The sequence below is a fragment of the Jatropha curcas genome, chromosome 2 (genome assembly GCF_041381405.1).
Source record: "Jatropha curcas cultivar XTBG-Jc1 chromosome 2, XTBG_Jcur_1.0, whole genome shotgun sequence".
In the NCBI taxonomy this organism is placed as follows: Eukaryota; Viridiplantae; Streptophyta; class Magnoliopsida; order Malpighiales; family Euphorbiaceae; genus Jatropha; species Jatropha curcas.
The window spans coordinates 2840451-2861349 of NC_143152.1; the positions used below are offsets into that span (position 1 = coordinate 2840451).

Below are 20899 nucleotides of genomic sequence, written 5' to 3' on the forward strand. Positions count from 1 at the left end.
GTTCTATTTGCTGTCAATTTGGACAATGGAGGATATAGAGAGTGTAGTTGAGAATTCGATAATAACAAATCAGCTGAAGTAATATTTCTTATAGTTGATAAGGAGTTGCATAATTGTCAGGAATCAAGTGAAGATTTTCCTCTTGATATTTAAACAGTAGGCAACTCCCTTGTCACGGGGATTAAATTACATCATGGACTTTTATAAACAAATTTTACATTTCAAGTGTTCCAGGAAATTGCGTCCATTCAATTACTAGCATGAAGAGAAGCAACTTCAGACTCATCAGATTGGATCATTTGAATTGATATTTCAACTCAACTCTATAGCATTTCGTTTACCTATTTACCTATCAATTCCTTCAATCTTGTCTTCAACTTCTGAGTAGAGCTGTCTCAACCTCTCAATATTTTCCTGTGTTGTTTCCCAGTAACCACGGCCATTGGCCTCTAAGAATGTCTGCACTAACTTCCTAAATGAATTTGGATTAGTGCTCATCAATCTATTAAGCATTTCTTCATCTTGTATGAAAGTGGTGTTTGCCTCTTCATAAACCCAGTTGTCGACTTGGCCAGAAGTCGCACTCCATCCAACTGTATTTGTCAGCCTCTTCTCAATTTCACGAACACCTTCATACCCGCTAGACAGCATACCTTCATACCACTTAGGGTTCAGCAATTTGGTCCGTGCATCAAGCCGGACAGTCTCAGATAGTGTGCGGACCTGGTGGAAACATTTTAAATTATTTAGTACAAGCATAAGAGATTTTGATAAGAATCTTAGGAAAGGTTTAAATTGCTACCTGAGCATTAGCTGTTGTTGTGTCTGCAATGTATGCACTCGGCTTCTTTTTGTCCTTCCTTAAGTTCTGCACTAAGTTTGTTGGGTCTGAATCAAAGTAATGGCTTACATCAGTGAGTGAAATCTCTGAGGAATCCAGGTTTTGGAATGTGGCATCCGCTGTGCTCAGAGCCATCTCAAACACTTTTCTTTTCTCCATCATTCCAGCACCTGGGGCATCACAATCGAATGCAAAGGACTTCCGGCTCAAGTACATGTCCTGAAGTTGCTTCTCATCATTCCAAGAAGAATTCTCCACTGCAAGGTTTATGTTTGAGGAGTAGGATCCTGAGGCATTGGAGAAAACTCGTGTTGCAGCTTCTCGAATGTCGATTCCAAGGGTTTCAGCTTGTTCTATAGCATGCTTCCTGACATAGTTTTGGTCAGCTGGCTCATCAAGCTCAGCAACCATCTTCACTGCACGATCAAGCAGGTTCATCTGAGGAAAAAGAAGACAAAATGGTCAGTAAAACAATAAAGCAAAATAAATCAACTGATTCAAATGAACACCTCTTAGAAATGAAAGGAGAACAAGGATTGGTACCTGATTTATGAAGAGATCCCTGAAAACTCCCGAGCAATTCACAACAACATCAATCCTAGGCCTTCCAAGCTCTTCAAGACTTACGGGTTCAACTCGGTTAACCCTGCCAAAAGTATCAGCAACTGGCCTCACTCCAATCATCCATAAGACCTGAGCCAGAGATTCACCATAAGTCTTGATGTTATCAGTTCCCCACAGCACAAGTGCGACTGTCTCGGGATACTTTCCTCCGTTATCAGCCTTCTGCCTCTCAACTAATCTATCCACCACTACTTTTGCACTTTGCATTGCTGCTGTTGTAGGAATAGCTTGTGGGTCCAGTGCATGAATGTTCTTTCCTGTAGGCAACACCTTTGGGTTTCTAATAGGGTCACCACCAGGACCTGGCTCAACATATTTGCCCTCCAAAGCTTGTTTTAGACTCCCCAACTCATTATCAGCAACAACTAATTTCAAACATTCTCCAAGAAATTGGAACAATGTTCTCAGCTTATCTCTATCTGCCCGGTAAAATTTTGTGTTTGACAAGTACTGAATCCAAGGTTCATTGACACCAAATCCAAGGATTGTCGTGAGCTTATCAGCAACATCTACAACTTGGCCCTTCTTGTTAGTTGTTCGTTCTACAAAGGCAGTTATGGCACCACGTGATGCCTCAGTTATTTGCCGAAGAAGCTCTACATCCTTCAAGATTCCCTTGTCACTCCCTCTATAGACTTCCTCAATTTCTCGTCCAACAGTTTCAGCTAAAATAGATGGGAGTGAGCAAATCTCATCTTCAGGACGATCAAGTGCAGCAATGTTGACAAGAGTTGCAACTGCTTCCATGGCAGATGGAGGCTCGCCTATCACATGAAGCCCACATGGCAAAAGCCGGGATTCAATCTCCATGATCTTGGAGTATACCTTTCCAACCACAAGATCTCTCTCTTTAGCAGGGATCTCCTCTCCCTCATCTGGAAGTTCAACATCCTTGTCGAGATTACACTGCTTAGCAGTGCTAATTATGGAGCTCACAATTTGAGGTCCACGACCTGTGTCTTTAAGGGACTGGTATGAGGAGATAAGCTCACTCAACTGCTTGAGACCCTTGTAAAGACCTGCATTTTCTGCTGGAGGGGTCAAATAGCTAATAGTGTTAGCATAGCTTCGACGTTTTGCTATTGTAGCTTCAGATGGGTTATTTGCTGCATAATAGTAGACATTAGGTATGTTCCCAATGAGAGAATCTGGATAGCACACATCACTCATTCCCACCTGCTTTCCAGGCATGAATTCAAGCGAACCATGAGTTCCAAAATGCAGTACTGCATCAGCTTTGAAAATTTTCTCAACAAATGAGTAGTAAGCAGCAAACCCATGATGTGGGCTGGCAGATTTTGAGAAAAGCAATCGCATCGGATCGCCTTCATAACCAAAAGTGGGCTGGACGCCAATAAAGACATTTCCATACTGCTTTCCATACACCAATAGGTTCTCACCATCAGAATTCAAATTCCCGGGAGGTTTACCCCAGTTTTCTTCCAATGCTGTTGCATAGGGAGTAAGGCTTTGGTACTCCCGAACACCCATTTTGTAAGCAACATTTAAGTTTGGACTGCTGAACTGAGCCTCTTTATCATGAAGTATGTCTTCAATTAAGGCTTCTGAAGTCTCTGGAAGGCCCTCAACATTGTAACCATCTTTTTTGAGATCCTTTAGAACTGAGAAGATGGAGGAGAAGACATTAAGGTAGGCTGCTGTTCCAACATTCCCCTTGTCTGGAGGGAAACTGAATACGGTGATTGCCAGCTTCTTCTCGGTCTGCATTGATATAAAAATTTGTCATAACATACTCACTAAAAAACAAAATGAGTTCAAGGAATCATCTTCTCGGACAAAATTGAGAAAGAAAATGAATTATCGATCTTCATAACAACGAGACCCATTTTGTTTCCTAAGTAGAAAATTCACCAGAAAGGATCATCATGTATCATAAAATGCTCCAAAACTATCATCACATTAGACATATTTCTAGCCTATATGTTTGACAATTAAGTCTTCAATCACATGGTAGAGGGAGAGAAGGAACCAAAGAAAGAGGCAGAGGGGAAGCAACCTGTCTCTATCATGCAAAAAATTTGTTGATCAAAGCATGAAATGAAAAACATAGTTATTTTGATAAATAATATGCGTAAACATTTCAGTAGTATCTGTTACTCATGTGAGAAAGATGACTTATTTACCCACAAGCCATCTTTCTCTCGTCATTAGAGAGTATGGATTCATATATAAATTAAGTTAGTGATGACAGAAACATATATATCAACAATCATAATTTTGCTAAGAAAATTTTATAACCCTCGGTTGCACTTGAGTATCGTTTCTGTTTCCAAATAAATTCCCATTTTAGTTTTCAAATAATGAAATCAAGATTGGAATGTCACAGTGAACTTCATTTATTTTCACAAGCAACTGAAAATTGTATACTAAAGAAAAAAAAAACAGCGGAAAAAAAAAAAAAGGAAGCAAGCCTCTACTGAGGAAAAAAGAAAACAGAAAGGTTAGACAGAAAGACCTTTGATTTCCTTTTCAGTTCTGCCCATCTGATTGCCCTGGTGCAAAGCTGCTCCACCCTCTTGTGAAGAGCATGTGATTTTCCTGCAGTCACATTGAATTTATTATTAACCATTAAAAAATTGTGAGAAGCTTCGACTTGTAGAAAATGAAATATGAGTAATACATTGCCTAAACGGCTGTGTTCCTTAAGAATGCAAAACAAATCTGATTCTAAATCCTTAAAATAGTTCCAAAAAGTAGTGAGTTTAAGTAAATTATATACAAAATGACAAGAAACAGAAATTAGAAAAGAAAAATTCTTGTCAAAATAACAATAATAAAAAAAAAAACTTGCCTGTTCTTGGGTCCCGGCCGGCAAAAACAATTGGCTCCATTCCACCATCAAGCTCAGGAAGAGCAACTTGCAATGCAACCTGGATTGGGTGAAGCCCTAGAGTACTGTTTAACCATTCCTCAGTTGTTTGAAACACCAAAGGCAAGGCGACAATATAAGGCACATCAAGCTTACTCAATGCCTCAACAGCTCTAGGATGGTCCTGCCTTGCTGGGCCACCAACAAGTGCAAAACCAGTCAATGACACAACTGAATTCACCATAGGTTTCTTCGTAACAGGATCAATCAAATATCTCTCAACTGGCCCTGAAAAATCAAGCCCACCAGCAAAAATTGGTATCACTTTAGCACCTTTTGCCTCCAACTCCATAATCACAGCAACATAGTGACCCTCATCACCAGTTACAATATGACTTCTTTGTAAAATCAGCCCGATAACTGGTGCATTAGCGTCTTTAAGCTTCTCATTAGCATCTTTTCTAGTTCCATACCAATTCAAATACTCCTTAACGTCATCATACATACAAGGAGCCAAAGGGTGCCATATTCCACTATCTAAGAACAAAACTGGATCAGAATACTCAATCTTTTTCCCTTTCAATGCAGGCACATAAGAGCCAGATATCATTTTCAAGAAATTCTGCAAATTATCAGGAGACCCTCCAAGCCAAAATTGCAAACTCAAGATATAAAGCCTGGCATCTTGAGCTTTATCACTAGGCAAGTACTTCAAAACCTTAGGTAAAGTCCTTACCAACTTCAACATACTGTCAGCAAAACCTGCCCCTTGTTTCTTCCTCTTGAATAACTGAAAAAATGGACTTTTTGATTGGCCAAGTTGTGACATACTAAAAGAACCCAATTTGTTAAGTCTCATTACTTCAGGCATTGAAGGGAACACCAGAACTGCATCAAGTCTGTCCCTTTCTTTCTCCACAGCATCTTTAACCTTCAATGCTAACTCCTCAACAAAGATCAATGAACCAATAAAGATATTTGCATCTTCGATGTCTCTGCAGAAAGTTTTGTATGTAGATTCATCTCTAAGCTCCTCTACTAAGTAACCCACCACTTCAAATAACGCAAATTTGGAAGTCTTGTTTAAAGCTTGAACTGCAGCTGTAAGTGAAGACTGGTATTGGGCTTCAAGAACTACATAGACAATTTTGACTGTGGGGAGATTTTGATTCTCATTCTTCTCAGGGACAATTCTTCGAACTTCTGGTGTTGTTTGTGTAAAAAGGCCATTTCCAATACATTTTACTTTCAAGGCTGATTTGGAGTTTTTTTGGATGGTTTTCTTTGGAAGAAATGAATGGAGAAAGTTATGTTTTTGAGCTAGTGAAGAAAGTTGGTCTCGTTTCGAAGATGGCACAATAAATTGTGAAGATACAAGAGAAGCCATTTTTACACTAACAAGCAACTCAAAAACAGAGCACTCTGTTTATCCTCCTCTGTTTTCTAAATTACAGAGGAAGAAATAGAAAAGTCGAGAGGAGAGACTCTAAAAACAAAAATACTTTTTATTTATAATTTCTTTCTGGGTATTTGCTTCTATAAAGAAAGAGAGAGAGGGAGTTTCCTCTTCTTCTTCTTCTCCTTCTTCTTTGAAGAGGTTAAAGTGTGTGTTTATAAGTTTGTTGTAAGAGAAGAGAAGGTGACATTGAGAATTGAAACAGTCTGTTACTGTGATTAGTGGTGCGAGAGAAGAACACGTGGCAAAATGGGTAGTCAAAAAACTATGATGGGGACTCTGTTTTTATGAGGTTGAGTTTTGTTTTTAGGAGAGAGAAAAATTTGGGTATGGGCAACTTATCTATCCTTTTGGGTTTTTATGATGGAGTTTCCTGAAATCTGATTGGTTGTATAGGATTTCCCAAAAGTACCATACCATAAGGCATAAGGCAAGTGATGTGGAGTGTGGATGATGATCCAAGTGAATGTATAGATTTTTCTTGCAGTGTAAGAGGTGCCTGTTTTTGCCTTGTAAAAGATTCTTCAATTTTTGAGTCTGTCTCTCTCCATTCACAAGGAATTTGATATTTTTTATTTTCTTTTGTGAACTTAATTTAATGCAAATGGGACCATGTACTGTGCCCTTTTATTTCAAGAAAACGAAAATGAAAAACAGAGTTAAAATGAAGATAGTAAACAGAGCAAAAGCTCAGTTAAATCCATGCATGGGCCCTTTGTCTGGTTGCTTTCTCATTCACTTCCTTCTCTCTCTCTCTCTCTCTCGTTACTAATGCATTTGAGCCAGATATTCCACCCAACTTTCAGTGGCTGAAGGGTGAGAATGAACTTGACAAAATTAAAAAGGAACTCTTCCTTTTCTTTGGTATGAAAGAGCTCATCATTGTTAAATGTTAAGCATTAGACTCTCTTTCTCGTGTCTCCATCGTGACCTTGCAGAGTAGCTACGCTAATAAAATTTTGCAGGACTCCTCAAAAATCTTACAGGGTAACGATTATTTAATTCGGTTGGTTGCACATCAGCTTTGGATTTCAAAACCCTTTTTTTAGCTTTTATATGTTAATACAATATTTTATAAAAAATTAACATATGTAACATTTAACTTTTAGTCAACTACTGGACACTCAAACACCCGATGAATATCCTAATGCAATGCACTAATCAAGATTCATGCTTGTCAAATTAAGTCAATAACCTACTAACCCATTAATAATCCTAACTCTGTTGATGTTCCAAATTCTAGTTCAAGAGTACTGAACAACTGGTAACACACAATAAAATCTTCAGTCATCAATATAGCCAGGAGCCAAGAGCCAAAAAGTGGAGCTCTTCTTATATTATCATTTTGTCGTTTTTCCTTTCCTTGGCTGTTCTTCCCAGGGGAAAGGAGAATACAACAAATATTGAACAAGTTGCAATAAGACATCCAATGTGTCCAGTTAGTCTGCCAAGCAAAAATTGTGGCCAAGGTTTTGTGAATACTTACCATAACGGTTAATCAACCTTTTAACTGTTGTCGCAGAAATAGACCAGTAGCAAACCTTTAAGGGCGGTTTGGTTTGTTTATCCTTATTAAACCTTCAATTTGTTTGTTCGGACAGCAGTAAATAGTTTATTTGCTTGAGCTAAATCAATAAATTACTTCTCCTCCGAATTTGCAAACCAAATTTTATCTGAATAATGATAGCTCCCTTAATATATAAATACAGATTTAACATGTAATGATATTAATAATGAAAGCTCCAAGCCAGAAATGAGATGTAACAAACCCTCACCCTACTTCTTCTACTCTTGGCAAAAAAAATTGAAAAAAAAAAAAAAGAAAATCCTCATTAATGGTCATAAAGATCGAAGAAAATGCAACAGTAGCTATTTTGCTGCAACCAAAATTCACTACCACGGTTTTGTCTAATCTAATAATCTAACTTCAAAAATTCACCATGTTCACCGCAGGAACAAGATAGAGTGGACACTGTATATTGATTGGACATGCCCTCAGCACTTAAAACATTAAACTCGGTCAATCTCCATACCAGAAATGGCCTCATCTAAAATCCCTTGAAGTTCCTTCACTCTTTGCCTTGTTAATGCTACACAATCCTGCACATAAAGGAAGTCACTTCTTAATCACAAAAAAGATTATTACCAAACTTGTAATTGACATGCAACTAAGTCATAGGACCAGTTTGCTAGTTCTGTATCAGCATCTAGCTAATACCCTTATCACTATTTATCATTTACAATTGACATACAAATAGGTCATAGGAGATTTTGTTAGTTCTGTATCAGCATCTAGCTAATACCTTTATCACTATTTATCATTGACAAGGAAATGATCTTGTCAATGACACAAGGGTTCTAATAAAATTGTAAATTTTAAAAATTTGAGTTTTAGAACAGTGCTAACAGATCTAGAATGATGAACACATTTTGCATATCTATTGAATCATGGTGGTTTCAAAGAAATCTCATGCCAGAAAATGATTTGTATTAACCCTTAACTTACTGGAATTAGAAAGACCCCTTCACATCAAATTTGAATTTTCTGGGTGCTCAAAATAGATACTTAAAAGAATTTACCTGGACAGCTGATGTATAGGCAAGAACTGGTCCACCTGGCTTGTAAAAGGAAACAAGTCTAGCAGATGAATCTAAAACTACTGTTACAAGAGTTTCCATGATAGATTCTTCCTCTGCAGTGGGGTCTGCCAAGATGTAGTTCTTGTGAAGTATGAATGTTAATGAGAATGGCAGGCTACTCAGTGTCAGCTTCCTCTTCTCCTGATTGACTGGCTTCTTTTCTGACCTTCCTATCTCATCTTCCTCAGACAAAACTACTATCTTTCCATCATCATTCAGTGAAACTATGGGTATTTGCACTGTAAAATATCAAACTTGTATAATAAATAAGGCAGTTGTAAATCAGGTCTGAACCATGGACAAAATTTAGTTTAATAAACACAAAATAATAATGTCAACACAAAGAAAAGAAGAGTCTTTTGGTTCAATCTTGAAAAGGAGCAAACGTTCAACTAGCCTACAAACTTTTCATTCAACGTTAGTTAGGCTCATGGATGGGTTAAGTTCAGTATGCAATATAGACAATTGAATTGAAGGATGCAATATCTAATCCAGGCAGCAGAAATTATTTGAGAGAGAGTGTTATAGTCAGATGATTTAAAATCAGAGCAATCCTTATTATTGACAACTTCTGGGGAACAGATTCCCCTTTAATAATAGTCCTTTTTCCCTTTAACTAGCTACATAGCATCCTCTAAATGGGAAAGAAACAGTGACTTAGATAAAAATCTAAATAAGAATATGTTTTCTTTAGACGCAAAACAAACCCATTATTATGTACAAAACCAATCAACTTTCATCTCCCATGTCCACATAAAATTTGCATCATAGGAAATGATTTATATAAGGAGCTAAAAGATAAAGTCCAAGGTTTTTCAAGCATGCTGTTTTTTACTGGCTGTGTCAGTCAGCACTTCAACAAGCCTTTCAACATGATGGAAAAATATGAAACATGGGCAAGCTTACAATGGGAGAAGGCGGCAACTACTGAAAACAATGCAGCATCAAAAAGAGCACCATCAGCATCCAAACAATAGATATCCTGCAAGAGATATTTTTGGGCATCAATTCACGTCCGATAGAAATACCCATAATATGGTAACTAAACATGCTGAAAAAATAAATAAATAAAAGATCAACAACAATTATGATAAAATTTAATTTCATTCATTGAAATATAAGGGGAAAAATCTCGAATGAATGCCAAGTGCACATTCATCCTGCTTTGGGGGAAAAATAAAAAGGAAAGAACATTTGATGTTATTTTTAGATGCAAATATGAGAGAAGTATGTAACAATCATCCGCAATACCAGGTATGCCATCCATGCAGCTTTTCCACTAACCAGAGATAGTTCCTTTAAATTAATCATGCCAGAACTGCAACAAACCATGTAAATTGTCATTGCAAAACATCTTGAACTGGGAATGCAATTGGTCTATGGGAAGAAGAATCGGGAAAACGGATAGTGTCATTGAACTTGATTCCTAACAACTGTTTGAAGTAGCAAAGAGATATGTTAAGGTGCTTAATCTCCAGTTCTAAGAGCAATATATTAGTTAAGATTTTCTACAACTAGCCAATGTTTTTGTAAACATAATATAATTTAACCCCTAGTTAAAACATGCAAGGATATATCAGTTCTTTAGCACATCTGTTGAAATCAAGATTTCTTATAAATCAACAAAAAACTAGAAAAGCCTTCTCTTATTAGAAAACACGTTCGAAGAGTTGCATAGCTCTGCCACCATGAACTAGTTTCACATGACTACATCACATTTACATGCATATATCAATACTCGGAAACTCTTAGGAATACCAGGTCCTGCCAGACAGGGCTTTGCATGAAGATATTATCACTTCACTTCATAAAAACAATAACAACAATAATACCAGTCCGTATTCATGGGTTACAGAGACATAAACCATCATTAAAGAGATTTTCACATGTCTAGTGTGTTACTCGAGAAAGAAAGAGTGAGCTAGTGAAATGGATAATGATATCTCGCTCCTTCTTTTCTTAGTATTACATGATAAAAAGTCCCATTACATATTGAAATGCAACAGCCTGGTGCAATGGTAGAATTCTTAATTTGCAAAAACAATGTTGCAGGGCCAGGTTCAAATGCTAAAAGCAATTGGTTCATGCAAAAATATTAAGAGTAGGATTATCCAGAGTTCTAGAATTCTGAATAGTGATAACTATCTTTCTTTTGGATACAACAAAAATTCCATCTTTGTAAGGCTGAAAACTTATGGCTAATACACAAACCCCACAAGAAACCCAAATATAACACTAATAGACTATGAATATAGAAAAATATAATATTCACAGAAGACATATCATATGGAGATGAACAGGCATTCTCCAAGAATTATGGATAAGGGGAAAATAGAGTCAATCATGTTATTCCAAAATAGAACAACATGATAAACAACATTATGCTACTACCAACCGGGATCCAATATAGAAAAAGAAAAGAAAAGAAAAGAAAAGAAAAATGAAGCAGAAACTATTACTGAAGAAAATTTTCTTACCTTAATATTGTATCAGATAACTGCTTTGCCACAACTGGTGCTGCCTCAGCGGGCCTACCAGGCCTAACAAGTGGAGAACAAATTGGAGGCATGTGGAAATCAATAGCTGAAAATACCAAGGTTTATGTATTGACATCCTATAAATAAATAAAAGAAGATAAAAAGGATAAAGAAATAAAAAGAAGATAGCAAAAGCAAATGATAATTCAAATATTAACCTATGCAACCCTCATCTGGTGAGTCTGTGGAAGGGGTCATCACTTCCATTTTTATGGCAGCCAACATAGTCTACACAATAAACAAAAAAGAAAAATATAAGCTCTCTAAGTTCAACAATCAAGCTACATAAAAAGTAGCTTATATACAGAAATGATGCACTAACAGTTGAACCAATCTTAGCCAAAGCTGACCCATCAGCAGAAGCAACAGCCCCTACATGTAAATTAGATTAAATTATAATCATGCGTTTAAAGATTAACTCTTTCTAAGTTACAAAGTGAGAAACAGGCAAAACAAACAACAAGGGTAAGCTAAACTAACCAAGAGCTAGTGTTGTGTCTCTAGCACTCCCGAGTGGCCTTGCATCAGGACGAATAGACTCTGCAAGATGACGCTCATAATAACGAAGAGGGAAAAGGCGTCTAAAAGCATCAACCTCCATCTCTGATGATAAATCTCCAGAGACATTTGGCAACCCCATTATCCCTCTATCTTTGTATAAGGCAGCAACTACTTAATGTAAAACTAAATCAGCAAACCTAAAATACATAATCACAAAAGATTTCCACATTATTTTTAACAAATAAGAAATAGAAAATCCAAACCAGAAAAAAAAAAAGAAAGAAAAAAACAAAGAAAACAGAAATGCTATCACCTAAGCAAACGCAAGAAAATTAACGATCCTCATATGGAAAGAATGAGCACCTGTTGAAGGCTAGAAGTCTGGTATTCGAGACAAGGGGAAGCAGAGAGAGACAATGACGGAGATAGAGTAAAGAAAACAGAGAACTGTGTTTCCGGAGCATTTCAGTTTCGGTTTAGCCCGATCCCGTAAACCCATATTCTGGGTTTTCTCTCTCAGCACCTGCTTTAGCCCATAAGACTGTTGGGCTGAGGCCCAACACCATTTCATTATGAAAATTATTTTTAATAATTTTATAATAAACCAATCTCAAACTTAGCTTATTAAGTTAATTGAACGAGTTCTAACCTGCTTTTTTTTTTTTTAACCCGAGCCTCTCACTACTAGTAGGATAGTTTATTTACTGCCCTAATTTACCGTATCTGACCTTTCCGTTTCGATCAAAAACCCTATCGCTCGATCCGAAACCCAAAAGAAAAACTGTTAAACCCGCTCCACCCGCGCGACATCAAAACAACACCGAAAATCTGAGAGTTCATAACACCCGCAGAACAATAATCATGGCCTGCAATTCCTCAAGCTGCAACTCCAATTGTTACAAAAACGACAACGTCGAACAATCGCTACACTCACCACGACCAACTGATCGTAGTTCAAGTTATACTAGTAGTAATGGACAACAGAATTTATGCGTCAAGTGCAAGACCAACCAACCCATTTCTGCTACCTCTGGCGGCCGCGGAGGCGGAGGCGATGATACTCGCTTTTGTGGCGATTGCTTTAGGAGCAATCTTTACGGGAAGTTCAGGCTCGCCGTTACTTCTCATGCTATGGTTACCCCTTCCGATAATGTCCTCGTCGCTTTCTCCGGCGGCCCTGCCTCTAGGTGTGTGTAGTTTAGCTTCTTTCTTGTTACATATGAATAGATGTTTACGATAATCACAAAGTTGAAAGATTGATCTCATTTTATGCAAAAGTATGTGAAATGTTGTTTTATTTGGAAATTCTTTTTTGAGAATTTGTAGTGGTGTTTTAGGGTGCTTCTGCAATTTGTAAATGAAATGCAACGTAGAGCACAGAAGAATTTTGATGCAAGTAAGGATAGATCATTGCCAGTATTTGGTATTGGAGTGGCATTTATTGATGAAAGTGCTGTCTATCCAGTTCCTTCTGAGAAATTTGATGAGGGAATTAGAGAGATGAAATTGGTTGTGTCTAATTTAGCACTACCAACAAAGAAGTTACATGTTGTTCCCATTGAAAATATCTATACTTCAGATTCTATTGATGGCAAGGACAAACTGGCAAAGATACTAAATGCTGTTACTGATCCCACTGGTAAAGAAGATCTTTTGCTGCATTTGCGGACGTTGGCCTTGCAAAAGGTCTGAACTAATGTCTCTATTTCAATTGCAAGCTTTGAACAAAAGAGATTAAGGATCCATTCATGCAAGATGTTTTCTTTTAATTTTGTAGATTGCTTCTGAAAATGGATACAGCAGACTTGTTTTAGGATCATGCATGTCAAGGATTGCTTGCCATGTCCTTACAGAGACGGTTAAGGTTTGTCTTCTAGTGGCCTCAAGTTATGCATTCTTTGTTTAAATATGTAGGTTTTATTTTGTAATTTAATCTAGTGAGCTATGGATAACAGCTTTCAAGTCATGTTTGTAGCATATAACTCAGAGATGCCCCTAGGTTATATTCTACATTTTGTATAAATGCTTCTAAGAGAGGCACTCTTGGTCTATTAGAATATTTGGGGCATTGGAAATTAGAGCGAAAACTTACCTTGTATGTGAACTAATTGAGTAGAGTAGGATGGCTGCACAAGAAATTTTCAATAACATCTGGAAGATTTTGATATTATCAACTGTCTTCCTTGATAATTAGTTTCAAAAATTCAAAGAAGATCAGAACTTGAAGATGAAAATTTGGATAGAGAGATCAGCTATAATATCTGAAATGACCATGGGCTAGTTGATGGTCATTAGGTTGTTTCATTATATGCTTTTACATGATGTTACGCTTCTAGTATATTTAAAGTTGGCATGTGATAATGCACCAAAAAGAAAGAGGTTGGAGGGAGATAAAGTTGTCCTATAAACAATATCAAATGATCTTTGTAAAGCTGCCACATAGCGTGATTCATGATGTTGAAAACAAATGCCTCTGAAAACTTCATTGAAATTGAAAAGTTCTTTTTGGTGCAGCAAAATCATTTGCAAATATAGTCTTGAATTTTGTCACCACTAAAGCTCAACATATATAAAATATCTGAAATGATGCTTATTTCAATGGCAAATTCTATCTCATTATTGAGAAGTAATTTCACCTTAGGTTAATGTAGCTACATATTTTATATATAAAAGATGTATGGATCCAGGTTTCTTTCATCATAACCTGGATTGAAGAAAAGAATTAGCTTGCTTTGAAATTGTAGGTATGCTTGTCATAAAACTATGCCTAGCTAGTACTTACCTTCCTCATTAAGCTTAAGACTAAATTAAGAAGTCTTTAATTGACATAATAGATTGTTGGTAACAACTATTAAAATTGCTTATGGGGTCAAATAAATGGTATTATTGTTTTTTCTTTTAACAGGGAAAAGGATATTCTTTATCAGCAGATATACAATATGTTGATGCCAGGTGGGACATCCCAGTAGTGCTTCCGCTTCGTGACTGCACTGCACAAGAGCTAAACTTGCTATGCCGTCTTGATGGGTGTGTTCACATTTTTCTTTTAGTTATGTCTACGCTGTAGAGTTCTGTGTAGGTTAACATTTGAAGAAATCTAGCATATTGCTAATTGTTGGTTCTATTCTTGTCTTGGCAGGGCAGTCTAAAGAATCTGCAGTTACTTAATAGTCCTCCCCCAAGCATCAACAGTTTGGTGTCGTCATTTGTTTCTCTATTGCAGGTACAAGTATCCTTCACTACACATCAATATTTCTTACTAAGTGTCTTCATTAGTAGGACTTTACATCATGTATTTCAAATGTAAAGGGAATATATATATATATATATATATATATTATACTTATTTTCAAAAACAAAATCAATTCTATGATATGTTAAATAGCTTGAAACTGGATGCTTTTAGTTTAAGTCTTTTTTTTGTAGCATTTTAATAGAAGTGCAATGCTTTGTTTTTTCTTGAAGAGAGCATCAATTAGTAAGTTACTGTTAAACTATTTGGCTTGCAGGAAGACAATCCTTCCCGAGAGTGTACAATTGTACGTACAGCTGGAAAGCTTACTCCATTCCATTTCAATAGAATTCCTGAAATCAATGATTCTAATGTTCCTTTGGCTACTCGAAGGCGCCAAAAAAGATATAATCTTAAGCCTGTGGAATCTATTTCGTCAGAGTCATTCTGTCCTATCTGCAATAGTCCTCTCAATGTTACTGATTTGTTGAGTTTGAGCAGTCCCAAAAATAGCACAAGTTCAAGGTTTCATGCTACATGTTGTTCAAGTTGCCGCTTTCAAATACTTCCCAAGGATGTCTCATTAATGGAGCATTTCTATTCATCTTTACCCCAGCAATTGGTTGCTCGAGCAAAGAATGATCGCAATTTCAGTTTGCTAAGGTGAGAATTTACATTTACTATAAATCTTGGGAAATCTTGGATCCTAAGTACCCTCTATATTGGACAATCTGTTGATCGCTCACTCACATTCTGCAAGAAGGCACAGCACCAGCCTGCATTCCATAATATATGCAAAAAATCATTTTGCTCAAATTTGTTTAGCTTTGTTTTTCGCCCCAGGCAACATCTTATTGCATTTTTGAAACTGTGTTATTCTATTCTAACAGAATTTTTACTTGCAGGGAGCAAATTCAAGATTGTCTGCTTTCAGACAATGAGGATGAAAGTTGAATTCATATGCCTCATCTCACCTTGTTCTTTTGTTTTCTTGACATCACTTATTATTTGGTTTCGAGCAGAAGAAAACACTGGTGTCCTAAAATTGTTGATTTTGTGAGAAAATCTCATTAACATTTGTTGGATTTGTATACCATTTCTTCGAAGTATTGATGCAAAAATTGCTATTTTCATTTTTATTTGAGTTGGATTTGGTCATGAAGATCCAGCAGGACTGACTTAAATTTTATCTCATCCAATGGAGGCCATGTTACTGGAATAGGAACTCGAGGGATGTAGTTTAAAAGAATTTGAACAATTATAATTTCAAATGTTCTCTCAGTCAGATGTAAAGCAACCATATGTATGGTATACACTTGCTAAACATAAAACTGCCTCAAACATACAAAACTAAGCAGAAATATTTACTCCATGCACCTGTGGTAAAAACAGCTTATTCTGTCTCAAAAGTAACAGATCTGATTTTCGAAGCTAATGACAGCTTACACATGCAATCCCTAGGCTATCGATGTAATTGACTGCAACCGAAGGTCAAGATATTTGAGATGATATTTGCGAAAAGAATTCCTCGAGTCGGCTTTCACCTATCACCACACCATGTTTTTGAGTGAAAACTAAATTGATCGAATCAGCTCCCAGATTTGTCAACTCATCGGAGGCGTGGATTTCCATGTATTCATTCAAGTTGTGCACAGTCCCATCTGCAAATAAATATGCAGGAAAAAAGGAACTCGTTATAAAACTATAGAACCATGGACTTCCAAATTCTGTATTTGAAACTTGAAATGAATTATCTTTAGCCACCTAAAAAACTTGATTAACGCTATTTAACAAAAATAAAAACAGAAATCTTTTTCCCATTTGTGTGTAAGGGTTGAGAGTCATCCAATGATAATTAAAACAGCCAATTCTTATATGCAGATTCAATGAATGATGAGAATAGCACCCTGAAGTCATGCTAAAGCTCATTCTATTTTAGTGTACAACCAATGCCATTAAAAGCTCTGTTTAGATGCGAAGAATTTTATTCATTTTGGAATCTCATAATTCTACATTGGCATAAATGAAGATGTTCATTTTACTCCTAAGAACAAACTTCACAAAATTTAACATAGGGATGACCCCGTGCACAAAGCATCCCACACTTGTAGGCTCTAAAAAAAGTTAACATAACTAAATTAAATTCTATCATTTGTAAATGGAGTTCATACCTCAAAGTCCTTCATATCAAACAACAGGAAAACCTCTCCTACACACTGAGAGTGCATATAGACACATGTGAGCGGCAATCAAAGAAGGTCATTTTCTAATCTATTTAAAATGAGTCACTTCATTGAACCTGAACATCTAATAAAATGAGCAGAGGACATCATTTTTCTCCTTAAAATCAACTGAACTAAGTTTTAATCCCAAACTAGTTTTGAGGTTGGGAAAGAAGGTATACAAAAACAAAAAATTGGGAAGAAACATAGGAAAAAAAATTTTCCTCCGAATATGTAAATGAAATATTACCATCAGAGGAAAAGCTTCAGAAGTAGATAATCTCCTTCAGCTTGGTAGGGGGTAGAATAAACTTGTTTCAATACTATGTATGTAATTTCCAGGATAAGAATCAGAAAACTTGAAACAATGAGAACTGATTGAACCTTAACCATTCGTATCCATATAAACAGAATATATGATATTAAGGAGCTCTAAGCAACATTATGCTAGATCTCAAACTCAGTGAAATCAGATTTTACACATTTAAAATGATAAGATTGTTGACAAAACTTACCTTTAGCTTCTATAGGTTCATGAGCAGGAGGTTGGGCAACCCAGTTCCCAGCAGAATCTTTCATGTGTCTTCTATCAGATGCAAAGTAATGGAGGAATAATGGAGCATGTACAATCCTAAAGAATCTAATACCAGAAAATAGAAAAAAGAAAAAATTGTCATCTTTAAAATTGTATGATATTCTGATTGATTTTCAGTTCTTTACAAAACAATGATAAATGTAGTAGTATTTTATTTTTTTATTTTTTTTGCAGAATTTGAAGAACAGAAGGCCAAGAATGCATGACATGCTCTCTGGTCCAAGAAAAAGCATGCAAATTCAATTTAAGAAGCCAGCTTTCATGTAACAATTTGACCATTTTGTTTCATGCTCCAGGAGCAATTTAGCTAAAAGCACTTCTCATTTTATTTTTATAAGCTTATGAAGAAAGTTTAACTCCGCATGAGAAAGTATGTTTACCTCTGGTAGTCAGCAAAGAGCTGAAAGGATGGCCGGATAGTTTCAGATACGTACAAAGGCAAAGGAGAAGGAAAGGGAAGACTTGAATCCAAATCCCACACCAAATAAGGGGTTTCAACATCTCTTTTTTTCTGTAATTCAATATACTTTAAATTAGGGATGCAAATGGGAAAGCAAATAACCACTGCCGACCAAATTTAAACGCACTCAACCATCCCTTTACTCCAAGGAAAGTGGATCCAATTTACCAGACTACCCACTGATTTATAAAAGGGAGGAATTGTTCTCACCTGAATGCAAATGACATGATAATCCCAAAGGGTAATCCCATCTGCTCTCTGGCTGGCTTTTTGATGCCATAAAGGAACCTATGAACATTTTCATTTAGAAGTTCAGGAATCAGAACCAAGTTCTGAAAGTGCCACATCAAAGAAGCTGCGGGAACCAGTAATTAGCACCACAACCACAACAGCAATAAAAATCAATATTCACTTCACCAATCAAGACCTCAGTTTGGCATTCTTCCACATTAGAAGTAATATATGAATTTCCACTAATGCTTTCATCTAAATAAATTCATTCTAGGATGCATAACCAAAACCACAAGTTGCAATAGTAAGTATGCTATTAGAAAAGTTAAATGAAGTTAACTCCGACTAATGCTGACAGTTTCTAATGATAGCCATTTCATAGTTATCTGCTGAAATCCACTAGAGTTAAAGGAATAATGAAGAACACATTCATAAATGGAAGAAAACAATAATACATGCCTGTTTCTTTTCATTGGAAATGAAAGCAACAAAGAGATCCGATCCCTCAGCATCTGCTATTCCCTGCTGGCACAACTTCTTACAAAGGAAGTATACATTTTCCTCACTGTAACAAACGTGGCAACATGAGACCAAAAGCACGCAAATAACCACAAAACAGAAAGAAACACCTCCACTCTACCTTCTGATCTACAAACACGCAGCACCTTGTTTTTTAAACATTCGGGTAAACTTTAGACAGATAGTACAACATATATGTAATGAACACCAAAACCAACAGTAAGAAAAAGAAAAAAAAAAAAAAAGAAACCAATCAAGAAATTCAGAGATCATCTGCTGATAAAATAATGAGCAATAAATATTTTCTTTCAGAGAAATCAACAGATCAAAATTCAGCAAACATAAAAAGGACAGCTTAACAGATTAGAATCCTATAAATGATTCATAAGTGATAAAACATGAAAAACTTACACAACATATAATTCTCAAAACCAAAAGTGACGAAATATAAGAAGGAAAATTATGTATCAGCTTACCAAAAAAATGAAAAACCCAAAACCCTAACATCCTAACCTTGCTAGAGTTTTTGCTGACACTAAATCGGTAGGCATACGAATAGAAATGGTGGAAAAAAAGGAAGAAGAAACTGATCATAAATTACATCAAATTTTAGTTTTGATTTAGTTTTATAGTAAAAGAATAAAAAGACAATAAAAATTGTTAAGCGAAATGAAACAAAATACCAGTAATATGGGGTGTGATCGAATTGAGCATTGTCCACTTCCCCTACATCAAATTCCAACTTTGTACTCGTCATTTTCTCTTCTTTATTCAATATTTTCAGCTTCTTGCGGGCTTGCGCGCAGACATATATAGCTTCAAAGGATGGAAATGAAAGACTATTAAACGTTACCGTTCTTTCTTTATAAGACTGAATAAACGGCACTACGTTTCATCTTGCTCTATCAGAATTTATATTTATTTATACGCTCCCCTTCAACACCTTCTTTCATTTCCCCAATCAACCGACTAACCGTTACCACCATCAGCACCTTCCAAAATGGAATCAGAATCAGATAAATCGCCGCCTCCGTCTCAGTCCCGCCGCTCAATCTGTGATAACTGCAACCGCCCACTCCCTGTCTGTCTATGCCACGTCATTCCAGCGTCACCAATCCCAACGGCTACTCAGATCATAATAGTCAAACACCCGCACGAGTCTCATCATAAGCTCAACACTACGCCTCTTCTCACCAAATCTCTCGTCAATGCTACCTCCATAATTTCCCGCAAGTTAAAACCTAACCTCCACCCTCTCCTCGCCGATGATAAACCCTCTCCGGCCACTTTTTACCTCTTCCCTCCTACGCCTTCCTCGCCGGCAATCACACTCTCTGAACTCAAAAACTCGATTACTAAATTCCGAAATGCCGAAACTGGTCCTTTAGTTTTGATCGCTATTGATGCCACGTGGAAGCATGCGAAGGAGATGGTGAGCGCGAGCGAAGGGTATTTAACTAAATTCGCCACTAGGGTCTGTTTGGATGGATTTGATAAAGAAATGGAAGGAGGGAGCATATACGACTCGGAGTTGGTGTTGCGGAAGGAGCCGTGCGGTGGCTGCGTGAGTACAGTGGAAGCGGTGGCGAGGTGGCTGGGAGCGGTGGAGGAGAATGGGCCAGAAATTGAAGCGAGATTAATTGGGGTTTTGAGAGAGACGGTTAGATTGCAGGCCCAGTTCTTGAAGCCCATGAAGCCCAGACCCAAGATGTTGAAGAAGGGTAAGCAAGAAGAGAAGTCTAGTGAAAAGAGTTTCGGTTAATAGCATGTTAATTTAACTTTGCTCCAATATCTCAAAACAATTTTTAAGGCGCCAAATATCTTGAGGCCCTTTCCTTTTATTGGTTGGCAAAACAACGCTATGTATTAGCAAAAACTTTATTCGTTGGCAAAATAAAATTTATAAACTGACTGCTTCACGATGATTCCGCGTGACAAAATCCAAACTATACTCCAGTCATAAGTGTACATGCAAACTAAATTCTTTCGTTGGTAATACTCCAGTGATAAGTATAAATGCGAACTAATTTCTTTCGTTGGCATGGAAAACGAAGGCTATATATATTTGCTGATATGTGCACGGCCACACTATCACTATATCTTCCTGTGGTCAACCTTGGAATTTTGCCAAAGCTTTCAACCTTGGAAGAGGAAAAGAGAATTTCGTTGCAGCTTAGCGCAAATCATGAGAATTGCTGAGCTTTCGATGTG

The 20899-nt window shown here is 36.8% G+C and overlaps 5 protein-coding genes across 8 annotated transcripts; 2 read left to right on the forward strand and 3 right to left on the reverse strand.

Annotated features, from left to right (window-relative positions):
* Positions 1 to 59: 59 nt before the first annotated feature.
* GUN5 (magnesium-chelatase subunit chlH, chloroplast, putative / Mg-protoporphyrin IX chelatase, putative (CHLH)) lies at positions 60 to 5911 on the reverse strand. The gene is made up of 5 exons (XM_012230770.4): positions 4278 to 5911; positions 3942 to 4024; positions 1385 to 3187; positions 803 to 1279; positions 60 to 723 (listed from the first exon to the last, which is right to left on the reverse strand). The coding sequence occupies exons 1-5, from the start codon at positions 5680 to 5682 to the stop codon at positions 346 to 348; spliced, it is 4146 nt and encodes a 1381-aa protein (XP_012086160.1). The 5' UTR covers positions 5683 to 5911; the 3' UTR covers positions 60 to 345.
* Positions 5912 to 7451: 1540 nt separating this feature from the next.
* On the reverse strand, positions 7452 to 11936 carry LOC105645225 (3'-5'-exoribonuclease family protein). Of its 3 annotated transcripts, none has more exons than XM_012230766.4 (9): positions 11793 to 11936; positions 11409 to 11626; positions 11251 to 11300; positions 11087 to 11156; positions 10869 to 10974; positions 9643 to 9709; positions 9298 to 9373; positions 8332 to 8630; positions 7452 to 7851 (listed from the first exon to the last, which is right to left on the reverse strand). In XM_012230766.4, exons 2-9 carry the CDS (start codon positions 11566 to 11568, stop codon positions 7762 to 7764), a joined length of 918 nt encoding a protein of 305 aa, XP_012086156.1. In that variant the 5' UTR covers positions 11569 to 11626; positions 11793 to 11936; the 3' UTR covers positions 7452 to 7761. The 3 variants fall into 3 exon arrangements, with proteins under 3 accessions (XP_012086156.1, XP_012086158.1, XP_012086157.1); XM_012230768.4 differs by having other exon boundaries at positions 11409 to 11597; positions 11793 to 11907; XM_012230767.4 differs by having other exon boundaries at positions 11743 to 11898.
* A 181-nt stretch (positions 11937 to 12117) lies between these two features.
* On the forward strand, positions 12118 to 15800 carry LOC105645222 (Adenine nucleotide alpha hydrolases-like superfamily protein). The gene is made up of 7 exons (XM_012230763.4): positions 12118 to 12616; positions 12767 to 13115; positions 13207 to 13293; positions 14335 to 14456; positions 14574 to 14652; positions 14939 to 15324; positions 15567 to 15800. The coding sequence occupies exons 1-7, from the start codon at positions 12291 to 12293 to the stop codon at positions 15613 to 15615; spliced, it is 1398 nt and encodes a 465-aa protein (XP_012086153.1). The 5' UTR covers positions 12118 to 12290; the 3' UTR covers positions 15616 to 15800.
* A 97-nt stretch (positions 15801 to 15897) lies between these two features.
* LOC105645223 (amino-terminal glutamine amidohydrolase) lies at positions 15898 to 19506 on the reverse strand. Of its 2 annotated transcripts, XM_089717894.1 has the most exons (7): positions 19372 to 19506; positions 18629 to 18734; positions 18149 to 18226; positions 17859 to 17989; positions 17399 to 17523; positions 16833 to 16877; positions 16184 to 16322 (listed from the first exon to the last, which is right to left on the reverse strand). In XM_089717894.1, the coding sequence occupies exons 1-6, from the start codon at positions 19443 to 19445 to the stop codon at positions 16849 to 16851; spliced, it is 543 nt and encodes a 180-aa protein (XP_089574020.1). In that variant the 5' UTR covers positions 19446 to 19506; the 3' UTR covers positions 16184 to 16322; positions 16833 to 16848. The 2 variants fall into 2 exon arrangements, with proteins under 2 accessions (XP_012086154.1, XP_089574020.1); XM_012230764.4 differs by lacking the exon at positions 16833 to 16877 and having other exon boundaries at positions 15898 to 16322.
* Positions 19507 to 19688: 182 nt separating this feature from the next.
* On the forward strand, positions 19689 to 20634 carry LOC105645224 (DTW domain-containing protein). The gene has a single exon (XM_012230765.4). It carries the CDS (start codon positions 19689 to 19691, stop codon positions 20448 to 20450), a length of 762 nt encoding a protein of 253 aa, XP_012086155.1. The 3' UTR covers positions 20451 to 20634.
* The last annotated feature ends 265 nt before the right edge of the window (positions 20635 to 20899 follow it).